Source organism: Hyaena hyaena, unplaced genomic scaffold (genome assembly GCF_003009895.1).
Source record: "Hyaena hyaena isolate Hyena2069 unplaced genomic scaffold, ASM300989v1 scaffold_494, whole genome shotgun sequence".
In the NCBI taxonomy this organism is placed as follows: Eukaryota; Metazoa; Chordata; class Mammalia; order Carnivora; family Hyaenidae; genus Hyaena; species Hyaena hyaena.
Genome location: NW_024081126.1, coordinates 698,734 through 716,427, shown reverse-complemented (window position 1 = coordinate 716,427; position 17,694 = coordinate 698,734). Strand labels below are relative to the sequence as shown.

The 17,694-nt window shown below is 41.5% G+C and overlaps 2 protein-coding genes across 7 annotated transcripts in view; one reads left to right on the top strand and one right to left on the bottom strand.

Annotated features, from left to right (window-relative positions):
* Positions 1 to 190: 190 nt before the first annotated feature.
* Positions 191 to 3,129, bottom strand: RPL15 (ribosomal protein L15). Its single transcript, XM_039254591.1, has 4 exons — positions 3,067 to 3,129; positions 2,211 to 2,399; positions 1,618 to 1,754; positions 191 to 798 (listed from the first exon to the last, which is right to left on the bottom strand). The coding sequence occupies exons 2-4, from the start codon at positions 2,380 to 2,382 to the stop codon at positions 493 to 495; spliced, it is 615 nt and encodes a 204-aa protein (XP_039110522.1). The 5' UTR covers positions 2,383 to 2,399; positions 3,067 to 3,129; the 3' UTR covers positions 191 to 492.
* Positions 3,130 to 3,205: 76 nt separating this feature from the next.
* The window catches only part of NKIRAS1 (NFKB inhibitor interacting Ras like 1), a 40,723-nt gene continuing 26,234 nt past the window's right edge, over positions 3,206 to 17,694 (top strand). For 2 of the 6 annotated variants that reach the window (XM_039254589.1, XM_039254586.1), the window contains exons 1-2: positions 4,228 to 4,248; positions 10,874 to 10,984. In XM_039254589.1, the coding sequence (XP_039110520.1) occupies position 4,248; positions 10,874 to 10,984 (112 nt within the window). In that variant the 5' untranslated portion in view covers positions 4,228 to 4,247. Of the gene's footprint in view, positions 3,466 to 4,226; positions 4,249 to 10,873; positions 10,985 to 17,694 lie in introns of those variants that run through there. The other 4 variants (XM_039254584.1, XM_039254583.1, XM_039254585.1 and 1 more) reach the window with 4 other exon arrangements.

Genomic DNA, 17,694 nt, shown 5'->3' with positions numbered 1-17,694 from the left:
ACATTTTTTGCAAATGATCATGATAAAGGATTAAGATATTCTTCACATTTCCAAGCAAAGTCCAATTTAAAAACCCTGTTCTTACCACCCCCCTAACAGCCATTTGAGAGTAAACCAACAGAGCATAACATCACCCCAATGAAGCTGTAGGTTTCATTACATGCACCAACAAATCTACATGGCTAGCCTCTGCATTCCACTTTTACAGAATTTATTTTACACCTATTATACCAAACAGCATTTTAAACACTGACATATAAACTCCCTAATAAGATAAAGCAAAGACACAAGTGTTTATCTTATTAGAAACAAGATACACCACCACTTACAGTCTTCAAACATTATTGCACTTTAACTTTCATAATTTGACAATGCATTCACGGAACAATCTCCAGACAACTAATTTTAACAGACAAATTAAAGAACACTTTTAAGCAGACATGACTGTCCTAAATTGTTTATTAGGTAAGAATTTTACAAACATTACTTGTATTAACGGTAGCGGTGGAGCTGGAGAGTATTGCGTCTTCTCCAAGCCGCACGGCGAGAACCACCAATAGTGTGGTGGAACTTGTGACCCTTTCCAAGGCCACGGCTCTTGCGGCCTGCAGAGGTCAGCCCTCGCATCTCCCTGTGCTTGTGGACTGGTTTGGTGATCCACTGGGTGTCAGGATTTCTTCTGATAGCTTTATGGAATGGATCAATAAGGATAACCTCAAAGAATTTGTATGTGGAATCTTCGCCAACCCAGTAAGAATTCAAGACTCTCAGAGCCCCACAGTGGCGTCCAGCTCTCTCCTAGAATAGGAAAAAAGACCCAATATCAGCCTTCCTATAGTAGGAAATTAGGAAGCAAGGATTTAGTTTACACACCAGGCAGAGACCAAGGCCATTCACTTAAGTACTAAAGTATTTACTAAGCATCTCCCCAGAGGCTAGCACCCCAAGTCTAAGACTTACTAAAATAACCCATGTGAACATTCTTAGATTGATTTGAAATGCTTGCCTATGATCACCCTCTCTCTGACATATGGCTAACAAAATTTAGAAACCTTATCTTTTCCTAACACAACCAAGGGATTAGCAAACCTTTCACATGAACCTTAGTTCGTGTGAAAGGTTTCACATGAACCTTAGTATTTAGCCTATTATTTTAGGCTTTGCAGACCACAATGGTCTTAAGTTGTCTTTGCCTTTTCTTTTAAAAAGAGAAACAAAACATTTTTAGCTTACAGAAGGCAAAAGGCCCTTGTTTGTCAACCTCTGGGACAGAGCACAGCTTCATTTACTAACCCAGAAAGACAATTTAGGGCCGCAACCTAGAAAATTTGCTATAACAATAAATGCACAGCTTCTACCCATCTGGGAGCTGTGCTTTTCAAGACAAAGTTTACCGCCCTTCAAAAGCTAAGGTTCCAAGGTTCACACTAATCATAAAACAGTTTCCATTACACACAGATTAGTCGCAAAGACTCTTTAACAGCAACACTTTACCCAGAAAAAACCACGAACCCCATTTTAAACACAACGGGGCTCATGTTATCATTCAGGAAATCTGCTTAAATCTTCCACCATCTCTAGGTGACCGATACAACTGCTACTAAAAAAATCACTTGCCTCTGCAACAGACTGAAGGCTTCGGGCAAACTTTAGCTGGTTGACACCATGATGGACAGGCTTGCCATAGGTAGCACCCTTAGGAACCGGGCGTTTGCGGCCACCGCGTCGCACACGAATCCGATATATGACATAACCTGCAGAAACAAATTTGCTGTGGTCTTGTAAAAGCCAGGATGGAAGACTCCGTAACATGTCGTTAAACGCTACAACAACAAATACATTTCGGACCATAAGCCAAATACTATGTATCCGGTGAAATTAAAACTAATAAATATCATTTAAGACTTACTCTAAAAACGAACAATTCCAGAGTTTCTTCAGAGTATGTTAATCACACAGGAAGATTCTCACTCCCACTTTACGTTGTTTTGCTTCAGTCCAGACTCCTACAGATTTGTAATGAGGACACCCCCGCTACTTTAGAGTTTAGGGTTTACCGATCCACAACTCCTGTGCTTTTTGCGAAGTTGAAGACAGTTTCTAACAAAGCTTAAGTGATGGAAGGCGCTGAGGCCATATATCTAATTACCCGTTTCTAGCCTTTCCCCAAGAACATACTTGACTGAAGCATCAACGCCGAGACCGCTCACCTTGCTTGGCCTTGTACCCCAGTCTGCGCGCTTTATCGGGGCGGGTTGGGCGGGGGGCCCTGTGGAGCGCAGAGAGCTGGCGATACTGCCAACAGCGCACCCTGAGAAGAAAGCGCATTACATCCGACTGCTTCTTCCTCCATAGTTCCTGGATGTACTTGTAAGCGCCCATCTTGGGTTACCTTCGAGCTTAAAAAAAAAAAATCATGCACTTTAAATATGAAAGATCGCGTCCATCTTAGTTCCCCACCCGCCACAAGGAAACCAGTGAGGCTGAAAATGGCTCTGCACGAAACGCAGGGGATAGCCAGCCCAACCCCCACTCCTGCGACCATGGAAAGCAGCGGTCACCTCTGCGACCGCAGCACGGATGGAGGCACTCGGTGCATCTCTGTCGAACGAATGAATGGTATTAGACTTGGGCACTGAGGGGCGTTGAGGACTGCGGCAAGTGGCGTCCCCGAGAGCCTGGCCTGCAGAGGCCTCCCCGGGACAACAGGAGAAAGCGCTGTAGCCATTGACCCTACGGTTAACTCTTGACGAAAAAGCCCTTACTCCACCAACCCGCAGGCCTCGCTTATAGGGCTCTCTAGACCCGGCATTCCATCCCTCAGCCCCACGCTTCCTTTTCCTTCACGCTCCAGGCCCCGCTCGAATTCGCGCCGCCATCACATCATCGCCCCAGCCCATTCCGGGAGCCGCCTCTCCACGCCCATGCAGCCCCGCATCCTGATCGAACTCGCGCCGCACAGGAGGCAGGAGGAGCTCCGAGGACGCAGGGTCCCCGAGTCTGGATGGCCGAGGCGAAGGGAGATCAGCGGCGGATGGAACAGCGAATACCACCAACACAGCCTACCTGATGGCTGCCGCCAGACGGAAAGGAAAGAGCCTTTCTCCCACAATCCTTTTTGGGCTCCACCCCCAACATCTGCGAGCCTCTTTCCGGCGAAAAGCTGTGGCCTTATGGGACATGTAGTTCCGGCAGCGAGCCTGGTGGGCGGAGTTCGGCCGGGATTGGGCGCAGCCTCCCCTATTGTCCCGCCCTCTGTTGCTCAGGATTTGAGTTTGAGAGGCAGGGGCAGCAAAGGGCGCGAGTGGGTGGTTGGGCCACGGCTGGCGAGCATCTGAGACCGTCCTGCGGCCGGGAGGAGGCAAGTTGGGGGCGGGGCTCTGGTGGCCGAAGCCAGTGGTGGAGCCGCGCTGCCTGAGCGCCGCTGCTTCTGGAGCCTGCGGAGGTGTGCAGGTCTGTCTCGAGGTACTGGCTACCGCCTCGCGCAACGTAGGCTACTCACTTGAGGTTCTCGGCGATTTCCTTAGTGCGGCAGTGTCGATGCCCCCCTTTCCCTCTAGCCCGAACCCCGAGGCTCTGTGGCAGACCCTCGCGACGCTGACCCAGCCGCCAAATAAGGCGTTCGGGGTGTCAGGGCGTCGCGGGTGGGGGTGCGCGCATCGCCTTCGGTCTTTAGGCTCCGCAGGCCCCGGTTCCGAGGGATTTTGCACTAAATAGACGGTCGGGGGGTGGAGAACTGGGGTGGGGGTGGGGGGAACACGGCGCCCCGGCGCCGTTCCATTTCTGTGCCTTGTCCCTGGACCGACTTTGTCCCAGATTTGCTACGTCAGAATCATAGTTTTTTTTAGAAGGCAGAATATTTATTAGCCAAGACCTGGTTGGCAGGTGCGAGCGTTTCGGGAAGAAATGCCGAGAAAACGCGTTTTGTCGCGTTCTTTGTTGAAAAATAGTTTTCCGGTTTTGGCGTCTCCAGAATATTTTCATTTTTGATGCAGTCACATAGTTTACCTTCTAACTTAATACCGGTTTGGGTTATTTCAACCCCTCCCCCCCCCACTTCCTTTTCTTCTTTTCTTTTTTTTAAATCATAGCTTTGCCATTCCAGGAGTCCTCACATGGATCATTGGTTCAGTCCTCAAAAAAGTGATGGAATGCTTGATACGTGCCAGGTAGTCTCCCAGCTTCTGGGGATGCCGCAATAGTCAACGCGAAAATTCTAGTTTTCTTGGAAATGGGCAATAAACATAAGTAAGATATATATTATGTTCGGTGATAAATCGTAAAGACACATTTTGGGGAGGGAAGGGATAGTGTTGGGTGGACCTCAAAATTTTGGATGGAATGCTCAGGATAAGTCTTCTTGAGAAATAACATTTTGGGGAGAAAAAAAGCCTGAGAGATGTGGGGATTGATTTTAATCAAAAGGAAAAGGACCGGAGGATGTCTGGATTCATAGAAAACCAGCAAGGAGGCAGTGTGGCAGCAATCTATCGCAAGGGAAGCTACTGGACCTTATCAGGTGAAGGTTCTTAGGAGGAGGAATTGGGTTTTCACACTGCCTGAGTTCAAAACCTGGAAGATTTTTTTAAAGCTTATTTATGCTATCTCTGCACCCAGCATGGGACTCAAACTCAGGATCTCAGGATGAAGAGTCCCAAGTTCTTCTGATTTAGCCAGCCAGGCACCCCAAAACTGTTGGAAGATTTTAAGCAGAAGGGTGACTTCCTGTGATTTACATTTTTAAAGGATTATTTGGATTGCAGCTCTGAGGCCAAAAGAGGGGGAAAAGGTGAAGCAGAGAGGCTAGGAGGTTGTATTAGTTTCTTTTTGCTAATTACAGCAAATTTACTGGCTTAAAACAACACACATCTGTTTTACACAGGTCAGAAATCTCCGTAGGCTAAAACCGGATTGCTGTGTTCCTTTTATGTATTTTTTTAAAAAAGTTTATTCTGAAAGATAGCATACACGAATGGGAGGAGGGGAGGGAGAGGATGAGGGAGAATCCCACACTGTCAGAGCAGAGCCCAGTGCAGGGGCTCAATCGCCCAGGGCTCTATCTCATAACCCCTGAGATTTTGATCTGAGGGGAAATCAAGAGCCTAGAGAAGGCTTAAGGGACTGAGCCACCTAGGTGCGCTGCTGTGTTCCTTTTAGAGAAACTAGCAGAGAATCCATTTGTCTATATTTTCCAGCTTTTAAGGGCCACCTGTGTTCCTTGGCTCCTGACCCCTTCATTTTCAAAGCCAGCAGGATAGCATCTTCACATCTATTCTCTCTCTGACAAACTTCTCTCCCCATTAAAAGACAGGTGATTATATTGGGTACACCTAGATAATCCAGGATAATCTCTCCCATTTTAAGGTTCTTAATTTAATCATGGCCACAAAGTTCCTTTTACTGTGTAAAATAAAATACAGGTGTTGGGAATTATGACATGGCCATCTTTGAGAAACCAGGTGAGAAGCTGGTGCCTCTGACCACTCATTAGTGGTGGAGGTGGTAAGTAGTCCAGTCCTGCATGTGTTTCAAAGGTAGAGGATTTACTGATGGAGCAGATGTGGGATATGAGAAAAATAAGTCAAGAATGACTGATTATAGGAGTCTGGGTGGCTCAGTCAATTAAGCATCTGACTTTGGCTCAGGTCGTGACTTCACTGTTTGTGGATTTGAACCCCACAATCAGGGTCTGCACTGAGAGTGAGGAGCCTGCTTGGGATTCATTCCCTCTCCCCCCCCCCCCCCCCGTGTACTTTCTTTGTCTCAAAATAAATAAACTTAAAGAATAACTGATTATAAAAAATTAATTAAAAAATAAAAATAAGAAAGGGGCTCAGTCCATAGAGCATGTGACTCTTGATCACATGGTCAGGAGTTTGAGCCCCATGTTGGGTATAGAGATTAATTAAAAAAGAGACTACAAAGTTGGTTGAATCATTTGGAAAGAAGTTCTGGCAATGCAAATAATCGCTAATTCCTTAATTAGTTTTTGGAGTTTTGTTTCTTAGTTTGCAGTTTCTCAGCAGTTTTGCAAGAGTTGGACTGGTATTTCCAATTGATTTTGAAATTCCTGAGGGCAGGTATCATTTCTGATTTTGCCCCCTAGTTTGTCCCTCCTGCCTGGCATTATGGTAAGAGTTCAGTAAATATTTACTGAATGAATAAAAGAAGGATAGGCTGGAATCTGCTTGTTTTATTGTGTGCAATATTTACAAAACTTTTTAATGTATGTTTACGTGAAATGTATTCGTATCTGAATAAGTAAAAGTGTTACAGTACATGATGTTTGCATAAATAAAAAGTGTAGATGTTTTCTCCACACCAAGCTTCATGATATGATCTATAACATCTCTCTATTATGTTAAGTGTTTCAGTATTAATATTGTTTTGATAGCATAAACAGTGTTGCGTTTTTCTTATAAAAGTAGAATGATTTCGGGGCGCCTGGGTGGCTTAGTCGGTTGGGCGTCCGACTTTCGCTTGGGTCTTGATCTCGCGGTTCGTGGGTTCGAGCCCCGCGTCGGGCTCTGTGCTGACTGCCAGCTCGGAGCCTGGAGCCTATTTCGGAGTCTGGCTCCCTCTCTCTCTGACCCTCCCCTGCTCACACTGTGTCTCTCTCTCTCTCTTCTAGAAATAAATAAAACATTAAAAAATTAAAAAAAAAAAGTAGAATGATTTCCTTAGAAAAACAGAAGTACTGACAGTTTGGCGCAGTGATTTCTGATAGGTCGTTAAAGGAATATTGACCAAGCTCCGTGTTTTCCACAGGAATGGATCAGGTCATGTTTTTATTCTCTGGCAACATTATTGATTAGCCTGGGAAGCAAAGCAATATGTAGTTGAGACTGCATTGAATTTTCCCTGTTAGGCACGTTCTCTCCATTCATTTATATTAGATGAAGATGAATAGGTCACAGATGAAATTTTATTGTCCAGCAGTTACTTATAGTGTGGACTGTACCAAGTAGTCTAACTAGTGTTTTTGTATGAATCTCAGTATTAATAATCTCAGATGCAGTGTCTGGGTAAGCAGTTTCTACTGTCATAGCTTCAGAATGTTGAAAGGAACCTTAATGGTCATCCATCTATTCTGGAGCCTTTCAAACTCTTCAAAGCTGTATTTACAAAAGAGGCTTGGCCACCTCCAGGATCTATTCATGTGATTCAGTGTCAATTCAGGGTCCTGCAGATGAACTCCTTTTTGTGTTGGAAGGAAATGGTGCATACTTACTATGTTTGGGAATTGTGATACATTATAATACTTATAGAACTAAGCTGCTAGTAGTTTTTCACTTGTAAATCTGAGTACATGAAAGTGTGAGAACTACTTCCGTACATGTAATGTAAGTCCCCACTGTCATGGTCATATGTAGAAAATAAAGTGTTTTGCATGAATGTTTAATGTTATTGATTCAAAATCTTACATAATTTTTTTTTTTAATTCATACTTGAATTGCTGGTAGGAGGTCACTAATCTTCAGCTTTGGGTAGTGTTATTGTTTTCCACTTGAAGAACGTAGAATGTATCAGCTGTGCTTTGATTAATCACATTTATTCTTTCATTTTTGTTTTTGATGGTAAAAAATATTTAACATTGTTTATTCTGTTTTATCTTGTTTCTTTCCTTGTAAAATACCTTAAAATCCTTACCTCGTGATTGAGTAACTTCTGTTCAGTTATTTGTACTGTTTGCCCTTGTTGGAACTTCTCTGATATACCAAAACAACTCCTGCAGTTTATTTATTCTGACATAGACACAAATTCAAAGTAATGTGTATTTTTAACATATGTCATCTGTTAATCCTAATATCAGTGAGTGATCAAAGTACAATTGTAGTATATCACGTTTAAAAAAATTTTTTTTAATGTTTTTATTTATTTCTGAGAGAGAGAGACAGTGTGAGCAGGGGAGGGTCCGAGAAAGGGGGAGACAGAATCCGAAACAAGCTTCAGGCTCTGAGCTGGCTGTCAACACAGAGCCCGACGTGGGGCCTGAACCCACGAACCCGTGAGATCATGACCTGAGCCAAAGTCGGACACTTAACCGACTGAGCCACCCAGGTGCCCCTGTAGTATACCACTTCTAACGCCAATATATTGGGGTGCCTGGGTGGCTCAGTCGGTTAAGTGTCCAACTTCAGCTCAGGTTACCATTTCCTTGTTCTTGAGTTTAAGCACTGCTAGTTTGTGCTGACAGCTCAGAGCCTGGAGCCTGCTGCAGATTCTGTGTCTCCCACTCTCTTTCTGTCCCTCCCCGGCTAATGATCTGTCTCTTTCTCTCTCAAAAATAAACATTAAAAAAAAATTAAAGCAGCTATATTAAGACCACAGCCAAAGACTGGAATATTTGATTTATGAATTTCTCAGGATTCTGTTGGTTTCAGCATTTCCCCAGTTTGCTGCAGTTCCCAGAACTCATATTTGCCTCTCTTTTACAGAATGGGGGGGGTGGAGGGGAGTCTGTTGCTATTAATAATCATTTTTTTTCCTTTTAACTGCCTGGTTCACTTAACCACAATATGTACCTGCCCTTTTAAAAAACTTGTATTTTTTTGAAGATTGATATAATGTGTGATATAGGGACATTTTTTTATTGAACAGGAAGAGAAGTATTGGTGTTTAGAAATTCTATGTGGCCTGAGATATTTTTAGAGGAAGGGAAATAATAATAGAAAAATTAGAATTTAGATTCCATCAGCAACCTTTTCTGAAAACAGAATTGTTCTCTGCTATCATATTTTTCTTAACCTCTGACTGATTTATTTTTCACCCTTTGGGTGGCATATGGTTAAGTGGCAACACCCTTTAAATTTTCACTATTACCATGAAAAACCTTTTTTTAAAAACCTTAAAGATTCAGTGGTATCATAACTTACACGAGACTACAATATGCAGAAAAGTGTAGAATTCTGTGATAAATGAGATGACATTAGATTAATCAAATTCACAAGTATGTGTAGAAAACATTTTACAATAGACTATATTTGCTGACATAGGAGATATCATACCATAGATGATCAGAGATACAAAGCTCTCCCCTTACAAATAAGGCCGAGAATTTTTCCATTGCAGTTATGTTGAAAACATAAAAAAAAAAAGGGAGGGGGCATCTGGCTGGCTTACTTGGTAGAGCATGCAGTTTGTGATCTTGGGGTCTTAAATTCAAGCCCCACGTCAGACTCTGCACTGACAGCAGGGAGCCTGCTTGGGGTTCTCTGTCATCTTCTCTTTTTTGTCCCTCCCCCCTCGTCCTCCCCACCTCAAAATAAATAAAGATTTAAAAAAAAAAAAGTGCCTTAAGAGACATAGTTCTTGTAGAAACAAGTGATAAATATTCTTGGGAAGATTTGGAAGGATCCCAAGCATGCCACCTAGGAAATAATGGCTGTATTACATAAGTGATGATTATTTCTCTACTGGTAAAATGTAATATACTGCTCTGGAAATGAGCGCTGTGTTATTACTGTGCTGCAGTAATGGTAGCATTAAAATTTTTCCTGTCAGCAGATTAGTACTGTGGCTGATTTGGGCTATAAAATATTATAGACTTGAGAAAACAGAAGAGTTACAGGAAGTTCATTTGTTGGTTAATATTTTGGGTGTTGATTAAAAAACAATAACAACACACACACAATAGTGGTGTACAACACACACAGATAGACAGAAAGGTACCTGGCCAACCCTTTGAATGCTTACCTGTACTTTCTTGGTTTAGTTGTTTCTGACTTGAAGGAGTTGTGGCATCCCTTTCAGTAAGAGTTGCTGCATGTTCTATACTACTTAAGAGAATTGGGGAAAATAAGAAGGTGGTAGAGATGGCAAAAGGCAATGTGGAAATTTTAATTCCTTTCTAAAGTTATTCTGTTGTATTCAGTGAACTGTTTTTCCCCCTCTACCCTGGCTTCTAATGCCTTGACTTCTGGGAAATAAAAGCTTTGAGGAAAATGAAGAAAATGTTACCTGATATTGCTGTTTCTTTGGATATGTTAAGCTTGGAGAAAGGAGTTTTCATTTTCTTTCTTGTTTAAAGTGAGCAATTTTTCTAACGTTAGGAAGCATGACTGAAAAAGTAGTATGACTAAGAGAGCCCGTGTGGCTACCAAAATCCAGTTTCTCACTCTCCTCAAAACTGATGGAATGAATAGCATTAATGTTTCCCCCAGAAATAAGGCTTATTCTCTATCCAAATTTTTGTCTTCATGCCTCCTTAAAGTTTTGCTGAAATGTTGATTTTTGAAGAGCAGGCAGTATTTTTCAAAGATTGGTTCCATCTAGGGTTTGATTCAGATTCCTATAGACTTAATCAGTGTGGACATATTCTTTGTACAAAATGTGGATTTTTTAAAAATAAATGTGTATTTATATCCACACGTATTCTTTTTTTTTTTTTTTAATTTTTTTTTAACGTTTTATTTATTTCTAGGAGAGAGAGAGAGACAGTATGAGCAGGGGAGGGTCAGAGAGAGAGGGAGTCACAGACTGAAATAGGCTCCAGGCTCTGAGCTGGCAGTCAGCACAGAGCCCGACGCGGGGCTCGAACCCACGATCCGCAAGATCATGACCTAAGCGAAAGTCGGACGCTTAACCGACTAAGCCACCCAGATGCCCCACCACACGTATTCTTATGTTAATCTAGATTAGCTCTGCAAAAATATGTAAGAAACTGTTAACTGTTGTAAAGGAGCAAATGGGAGACTAGGAATGGGGTTTGGAAGAATATATTGTGTGTGTATATATGTATGTGTGTGTGTATATATATATACTTTTTTATTTTTGAAATTCCCCCCTGCATGTATGACTTATTTAAACATAGAAAGAAAAAAGATTGATTTAAATAGTATACAGTTTCATAGATCTTCTGTTCTCTTCACAGTGATCTCCCGAGAGAAGATGGGAAAGGGCTGCAAGGTTGTGGTTTGTGGCTTGTTATCTGTGGGAAAAACAGCTATTTTGGAGCAGCTCCTTTATGGGAATCATACTATTGGTAAGATTTTTTTTGTTTGGTGTCTCTGTAGGTTCTGGGAACTGCTCAGTGTCTTCTGTTGGTCATGCTAACCTAAAGATGCATGATGATACACAAAAGTGAGGTGTAATCCAGAAGGACCTAAAGGGTTGTAGAAGTCAATGGAGATTGAAAGCCAGGGGAATGGAGGAAAATAGGGGAGAGAGAAAAAAAAAATCGTATTTATTGAAATTCAAGAGTATTTGTTGTAAGTTACAACAGGTAAGAAAACAGAGGTGTGTGTGTAACCTTTTATATATACGGTTTCTTGTATATTTACATAATGAATAGTGGTCTCCGAGTCATAGAATCACTGAGTTGAGAATACACTGAGTGATCGCTCATTGAAGTTTCAAACATGATTTTCCAGTACTGTTGCAGAAGTTTTAAAAATGAAAGAAACAGCTATTTGCTCTAATGTGACCTAATTTTGTGAACTGGGTTATCTCATTCCTTTATGCATTCATTGAGTTAAATGATTACTAAATACTTACAGGCTGTGATGAGGCCTTGTGCGGGTACAGAGGTGAAGAAGACAGTATCTCTGGCTTTTTTTATTTCACTTAAAATTTTTTTTTTTTTTTTTTTTTTTACTTTAGAGAGAGAGCACATGCAAGTAGGGGAGGGGGCAGAGGGAGAGAGAGAGAGACAATCTTAAGCAGGCTTCACACTCAGCACAGTGCCTGAGGTGGGGCTCAATTGCACAACCCTGGGATCATGACCTGAGCTGAAATCAAGAGTTGGACACTCAGCCACCTGAGCCCCCCAGGTGCCCCAGAGCACATTTCTGTCTTTTGTTAACCATTTTGATGGGCTCTGCTTCTCTTCCACCTTCCCCAAATAATATTTAACACTTGGGTAAATCCGTATTTGGTTTTTATTATGATGCTGGTGCCAGCAGTTCTCAAACTCTTTGGTTTCAGAATCCCTCCTGCCACAAATGCTGCACTATTGAGTCTTAATTTTTTACCTCCTGATTCTAGTTTATGCTGTGCAAAAATAAATTATGCCTGGGGGATAAAATCCTTTTACCCTCTTAAAATAACCCCAAACAGGTTTTGTTTATGTAGGCTGTATTGTTCAATATTTTTACTGTGTTAGAACTTAAAACTGAGAAAATTTTAAAAGTACTTCTTACTTAAAATAATACATTAATTACATGCTAAGATAATGTTTTTATGAAAAATTATATTTCAAAAAATTTAGTGAGAGAATGAGCATTGGTTTACATTTTTTGAAAATCTAATGTCCAGCTTATTAGAAGGCAGCTGGATTGTATCTACTTGCTTTTGTATTTAATCATTTGTAGTATGTTTTTTTTAGTTGAAATCTATAAAGAAAACCTGGCCTCATACAGATAAATCACTGGAAGAGATAGTATGTTGATAGCCTTTTCAGATTATTGTGGATATTCTTTGGTATTTTACTAAAATTCAGCAAGTGGTTACTCAAAGGCTATTGTGATATGGAATCCGAAACTACATCAGTGAACTTTTCCCAGTCTATTAAATTAAAATCTCATTGATCTATCTTGAACTGTGAATGAGATTTTTACCCAGCACTGGTTTTTTAACATCATATATTGGTCATTTGAAAAATGCTGGCTGACTGATACAAGCAGATCTTCCAAATAACATTTATTAATATCACCAGTCTTATCAGTTCATGGGGACAAAGCTACCAAGTTCATGGGGATGGATACAATTCTCATTTTCACTTTCTTGAAAGCTCAAATTTTAACATTGATAACAAATACTGTCAGTTATTTTCCTTGACAACCATAGGCTCCCTTAATTAATTTTCTCAATTATTTAAAAAAAAAAAAAAGTTTATCTATTTTGCAGGGCACAGGTAGAGAGAGGAGAGAGAATCCCAAGCAGGCTCCATGCCATCAATGCAGAGCTTGACTCGGGGCTTGAACCCAAGCCAAAGCCAAGAGTCAGTTGCTCAACCATCTGAGCCACCCAGGTGCCCCTCCCTTAATTCATTTTTGATTATGACTGATTTTATTAAATCTCAATCCTTGAGTATACATACTTACATTTTTTAATATTCTGTGATTAATGGGAAGTATTCATGAAGTATTTCTGCATAATGAATTATGGTATTTGTCTGGAGGAAAAGCTCCTGGGTTTGAGTTGCAAACTCAACTAGCCACTTTTTTTTTTTTTTAAAGAGGGAATGACAGGGGTGCCAAGGTGGCTCATGACGTTAACCAAAATCAAGAGTAAGGTGGCTCAGCTGGTTGAGAGAGCACATGCAAGTAGGGGAGGGGGCAGAGGGAGAGAGAGAGAGACAATCTTAAGCAGGCTTCACACTCAGCACAGTGCCTGAGGTGGGGCTCAATTGCACAACCCTGGGATCATGACCTGAGCTGAAATCAAGAGTTGGACACTCAGCCAGCTGAGCCCCCCAGGTGCCCCAGAGCACATTTCTGTCTTCTGTTAACCATTTTGATGAGCTCTGCTTCTCTTCCACCTTCCCAAAATAATATTTAACACTTTTTGTAATCAAAGCCCAATAAGTTTGTGTCTTAATAGAGTAACCTTTAATTTCCTTAAGGTAGCTTAATACCACAGGATTATACATATACTCTAACTTATGAATAATTATCCTTTATTAAACCTTAAACACTTTCCTTAATATAAAGGATTATAGTGGAATGCCTGTGAGGTTCAGTTGGTTAAGTACCCAACTTTGGCTCAGGTCATGCTCTCACAGTTCATGAGTTCGAGCCCCACATCAGTCTCTGCACTGGTGGTGTGGATCCTTTTTAGGATTCTGGATCTCCCTCTCTCTCTGTCCCTTCCCCACTTGAGCTCTCTCCTCTCCCCCCCAAAATAAATAAACTAAGTAAAAATTATAGTAAAAGTAAATTTTTGGTTTCTCCTGTTCCATTCTGTTTATCATTACTTGATTTTCCTTTCAATCTAATACTTTATGGATTTTTTATATAATATTTGCAGACATTTCATATAAGGCACCTTTAACAAATCATTCAATAGTATCTAGGTTGCTTAGGAAAACTATAGCAAGAGTTTTCAAAAACCTATACAAGCATACCTTATTTTATGATGGTATGCCTTGCTGATACTGTGTTTTTTACAAATTTAAGGTTTGTGGTGACCCTGCCTCAGGCAAGTCCATTGGTGCCATTTTTTCCAACAGCATTTGCTCACTTTGTGTCTCTGTGTCACATTTTGGTAATTCTCACAATAGTTCAAACTTTTTCATTATTATTACTGTTATTTTTGTTATGCTGATGTGCAATCAGTGGTCTTTGATGTTACATTTATAATTGTTTTGGCGCATCATGAACTGTGTCCATATAAGACGGTGAACTTAAGGGGCGCCTGGGTGGCTTAGTCGGTTAAGCGTCCGACTTTCGCTTGGGTCATGACCTCGCGGTTCGTGAATTTGAGCCCCGCGTCGGGCTCTGTGCTGACTGCCAGCTCAGAGCCTGGAGCCTGTTTCAATCTGTGACTCCCTCTCTCTCTGACCCTCCCCTGCTCACGCTGTCTCTTTCTCCTAGAAATAAATAAAAAGCATTAAAAAAAAATTAAAAAAAAAAAAAGACGGTGAACTTAATTGATAAATGTTGTGTGTGTTCTGACTGTTTCACCAGTAGGCTGTTCCCGCATCTCTTGGCGTTTTTTAGACTTCCCTATTCCCTGAGACACAACAACATTGAAATTAGGCCAGTCAATAACCCTACAGTGGTCTCCCAAGTGTTTGTATGAAAGGAAGAGTTGCACATCTCTCACTTTAAATTAATTTTTTTTTAATGTTTTATTTATTTCTAGGAGAGAGAGAGAGGCCGCATGAGCAGGGGAGGGTCAAAGAGAGAGGGAGTCACAGACTGAAACAGGCTCCAGGCTCTGAGCTGGCAGTCAGCACAGAGCCCGATGCGGGGCTCGAACCCATGAACTGTGAGATCATGATCTAAGCGAAAGTCGGACGCTTAACCGACTAAGCCATCCAGGCACCCCGTCTCACTTTAAATTAAAAGCTAGAAATGATGAAGCTGAGTGAGGAAGACATTTTGGAAGCTGAGATAGGCAGAAAGCTAGATCTCTTGCACCAGTTAGCCAAATTTTGAATGCAAAGGAAAGTTCTTGAAGAAAATTGATAGTGCTGCTCTAGGGGCGCCTTGATGACTCAGTTGGTTAAGCGTCCAGGTCTTCTGGTTCAGGTCATAATCTCAAAGGTTCATGTGACTGAGCTCTGTGTTGGGCTTCGCACTGATAGGGTGGAGCCTGCTTGGGACTGTCACTGTGTGTCTCTCTCTCTCTCTCTCTCTCTCTCAAAAATAAACGTCAAAAAAACCCCAAAAACTGTTGATTCAGTGAACACATTGATTGCCCTATTGCTGATATGGGGAAAGTTTAGTGGTGTGAATAGAAGATCAAAGCAGCTACAGCACTCCCTTAACCCAAAGCCTAATCCAGAGCAAGGTCCTAACTCTTTAATTCTGTGAAGGCTGAGAGAGATGAGGAAGTTGCAGAAGAAAAGTTAGAAGCTAGCCGAGGTTGGTTCAGGAAGTTTAAGAAGCCATCTTCATAACATAAAGTACAAAGTGAAGCATCAAGTGTGGTTGTAGAAGCTGCAGCAAATTAGCCAGAAGATCTCTCTAAGACAACTAACGAAGGTGGCTACGCTACCCAGCAGATTTTCAATGTAGATGAAACAGTCCTGTGTTGGAAGAAGATGCCATCTAGGACTTTCATAGCTAGAGAGAAGTCAGTGCCTGGCTTCAAAGTTCCGAAGGACAGTTGTCTCTCTTGTTAATGTGGCTGGGGCCTTTATGTTGAAGCCAGTGTTCATTGACTATTCTGAAAATCCTAGGGTCCTTAAGAATTAGGCTAAATCTACTGTGCCTGTGCTCTGTAAATGGAAAAACAAAGCCTGGATGAGAGCCTATCTGTATACAACTTGGTTTAGTAAATATTTTAAGTCCACTGTTGAGACCTACTGCTCAAAAAATAAAGACTCCTTGGGGCGCCTGGGTGGCTTAGTCGGTTAAGCATCCAACTTTCGCTTAGATCATGATCTTGCGGTTCGTGGGTTCGAGCCCCGCGTCAGGCTCTGTGCTGACTGCCAGCTCAGAGCCTGGAGCCTGTTTCAGTCTGTGACTCCCTCTCTCTCTGACCCTCCCCTGCTCACGCTGTCTCTTTCTCTCTCTCTCCTAGAAATAAAACATTAAAAAAAAAATAAAGACTCCTTTTAAAATATTATTATTCATCGACAGTACAGCTAGTCACCCAAGAGATCTGATGGGAATGTGCAACAAGAATTTAATGTTTTTATATCTGCTAACACCACATCTATTCTGTAGCCCATGGATCAAGGAGTCATTTTGACTTTCAAGTCTTTACTATTAAGAAATACATTTATTTTGTAAGGTTACAGCTGCCATAGATCATGATTCCTTTGATGGATCTGGGCAGAGTATAGATTGAAACTTTCTGGAAAGGATTTACCATTCTAAATGGCATTAAAAACATTTATGATTCATTGGAAGAGGTTAAAATATCAACATTAACAAGAATTTGGAAGAAGTTGATTCCAACCTTCATGGATGCCTTTGAAGAGTTTAAGACTTCAGTGGGGGAAGTAACTCTGGATGTGATAGAGCAGGAGAACTAGAATTAGAAGTGGAACCTGACTGAAGATGTGGCTAAATTGTTGCAATCTAATGATAAAATCTCATGGTAAAACTTTACTGATGAACTTTGCTGATGAGAATTTGCTTCTTGTGAGTGAGCAAAGAAAGTGGTTTCTTGAGATAAAATCTACTTCTGTGAATATGCTGTGAAGATTGTTGAAATAACAACAAAGGATTTAGAGTATCACCTAAACTGAACTGATAAGAGCAGCAGCAAGGGGGCGCCTGGCTGGCTCAGTTGGAAGAGTGTGTGACTGTTGATCTGAGCGTTGTAGGTTTAGCCCCATGTTGGGTGTAGAAATTACTAAAAAAACAAAAACGGCCACCTGGGTGGCTCAGTAATTTGGGTGCCCCACTTCGGCCCAGGTCATGATCTCACGGTTCAGGAGTTCGAGCCTAACATTGGGCTCTGTGCTGACAGCTTGGAGCCTGCTTTGGATTCTGTGTCTCCCTCGCTCTGTGCCCCTCCCCCTCTCATGCTCTGTCTCTCTCTTCTTCCAAAATAAATGTTAAAAAATTTTTAAAAAACAAAGCTTTAAAAAAAAAAAGCAAGGTTTCAGGGAGTGACTCCAATTTGTGTGTGTGTCTCTCTCTTTTTTTAAAGATTTTCTTTTTCTGTAATTTCTGTACCCAACATGGGGCTCGAACTTACAACCCTGAGATCATGAGTCACATACTCTACCACCTGGACCAGCCAGGTGCCCCAGACTGACTCCAGTTTTTGAGAGAAGTTCTGCTGCGGGTAAAATGCTATCTGACAGCATTTCATGCTACAGAAAAACTTTGTGAAAGGAAGTCATTTGATGTGGTATACTTCAGTGTTGTCTTACATTAAGAAACTGTCACAGCCTCCCCAGCCTTAAGCAACCACCACCTTGATCAGCCAGCAGCTATCAACATGGAGGCAAGACCCTCCACCAGCAAAAAGATTACAACTTCCTGAACTGTAATGGTGATGGTTAGCATATTTTTTTTAGCAATAAAGTATTTTTTAATTAGAGTGTAAATATTTTTAGACATGATGCTG

Bases quoted from the DNA above. Each gene is read 5' to 3' on its own strand.
- RPL15 (XM_039254591.1), bottom strand. From the start codon at position 2,382: ATGGGCGCTTACAAGTACATCCAGGAACTATGGAGGAAGAAGCAGTCG. The intron at 1,755-2,210 runs GTGAGCGGTCTC...TTGTTTCTGCAG, and splicing joins GGGGTACAAGGCCAAGCAAG to GTTATGTCATATATCGGATT. The intron at 799-1,617 runs GCAAGTGATTTT...TTCCTATTCTAG, and splicing joins GCCTTCAGTCTGTTGCAGAG to GAGAGAGCTGGACGCCACTG.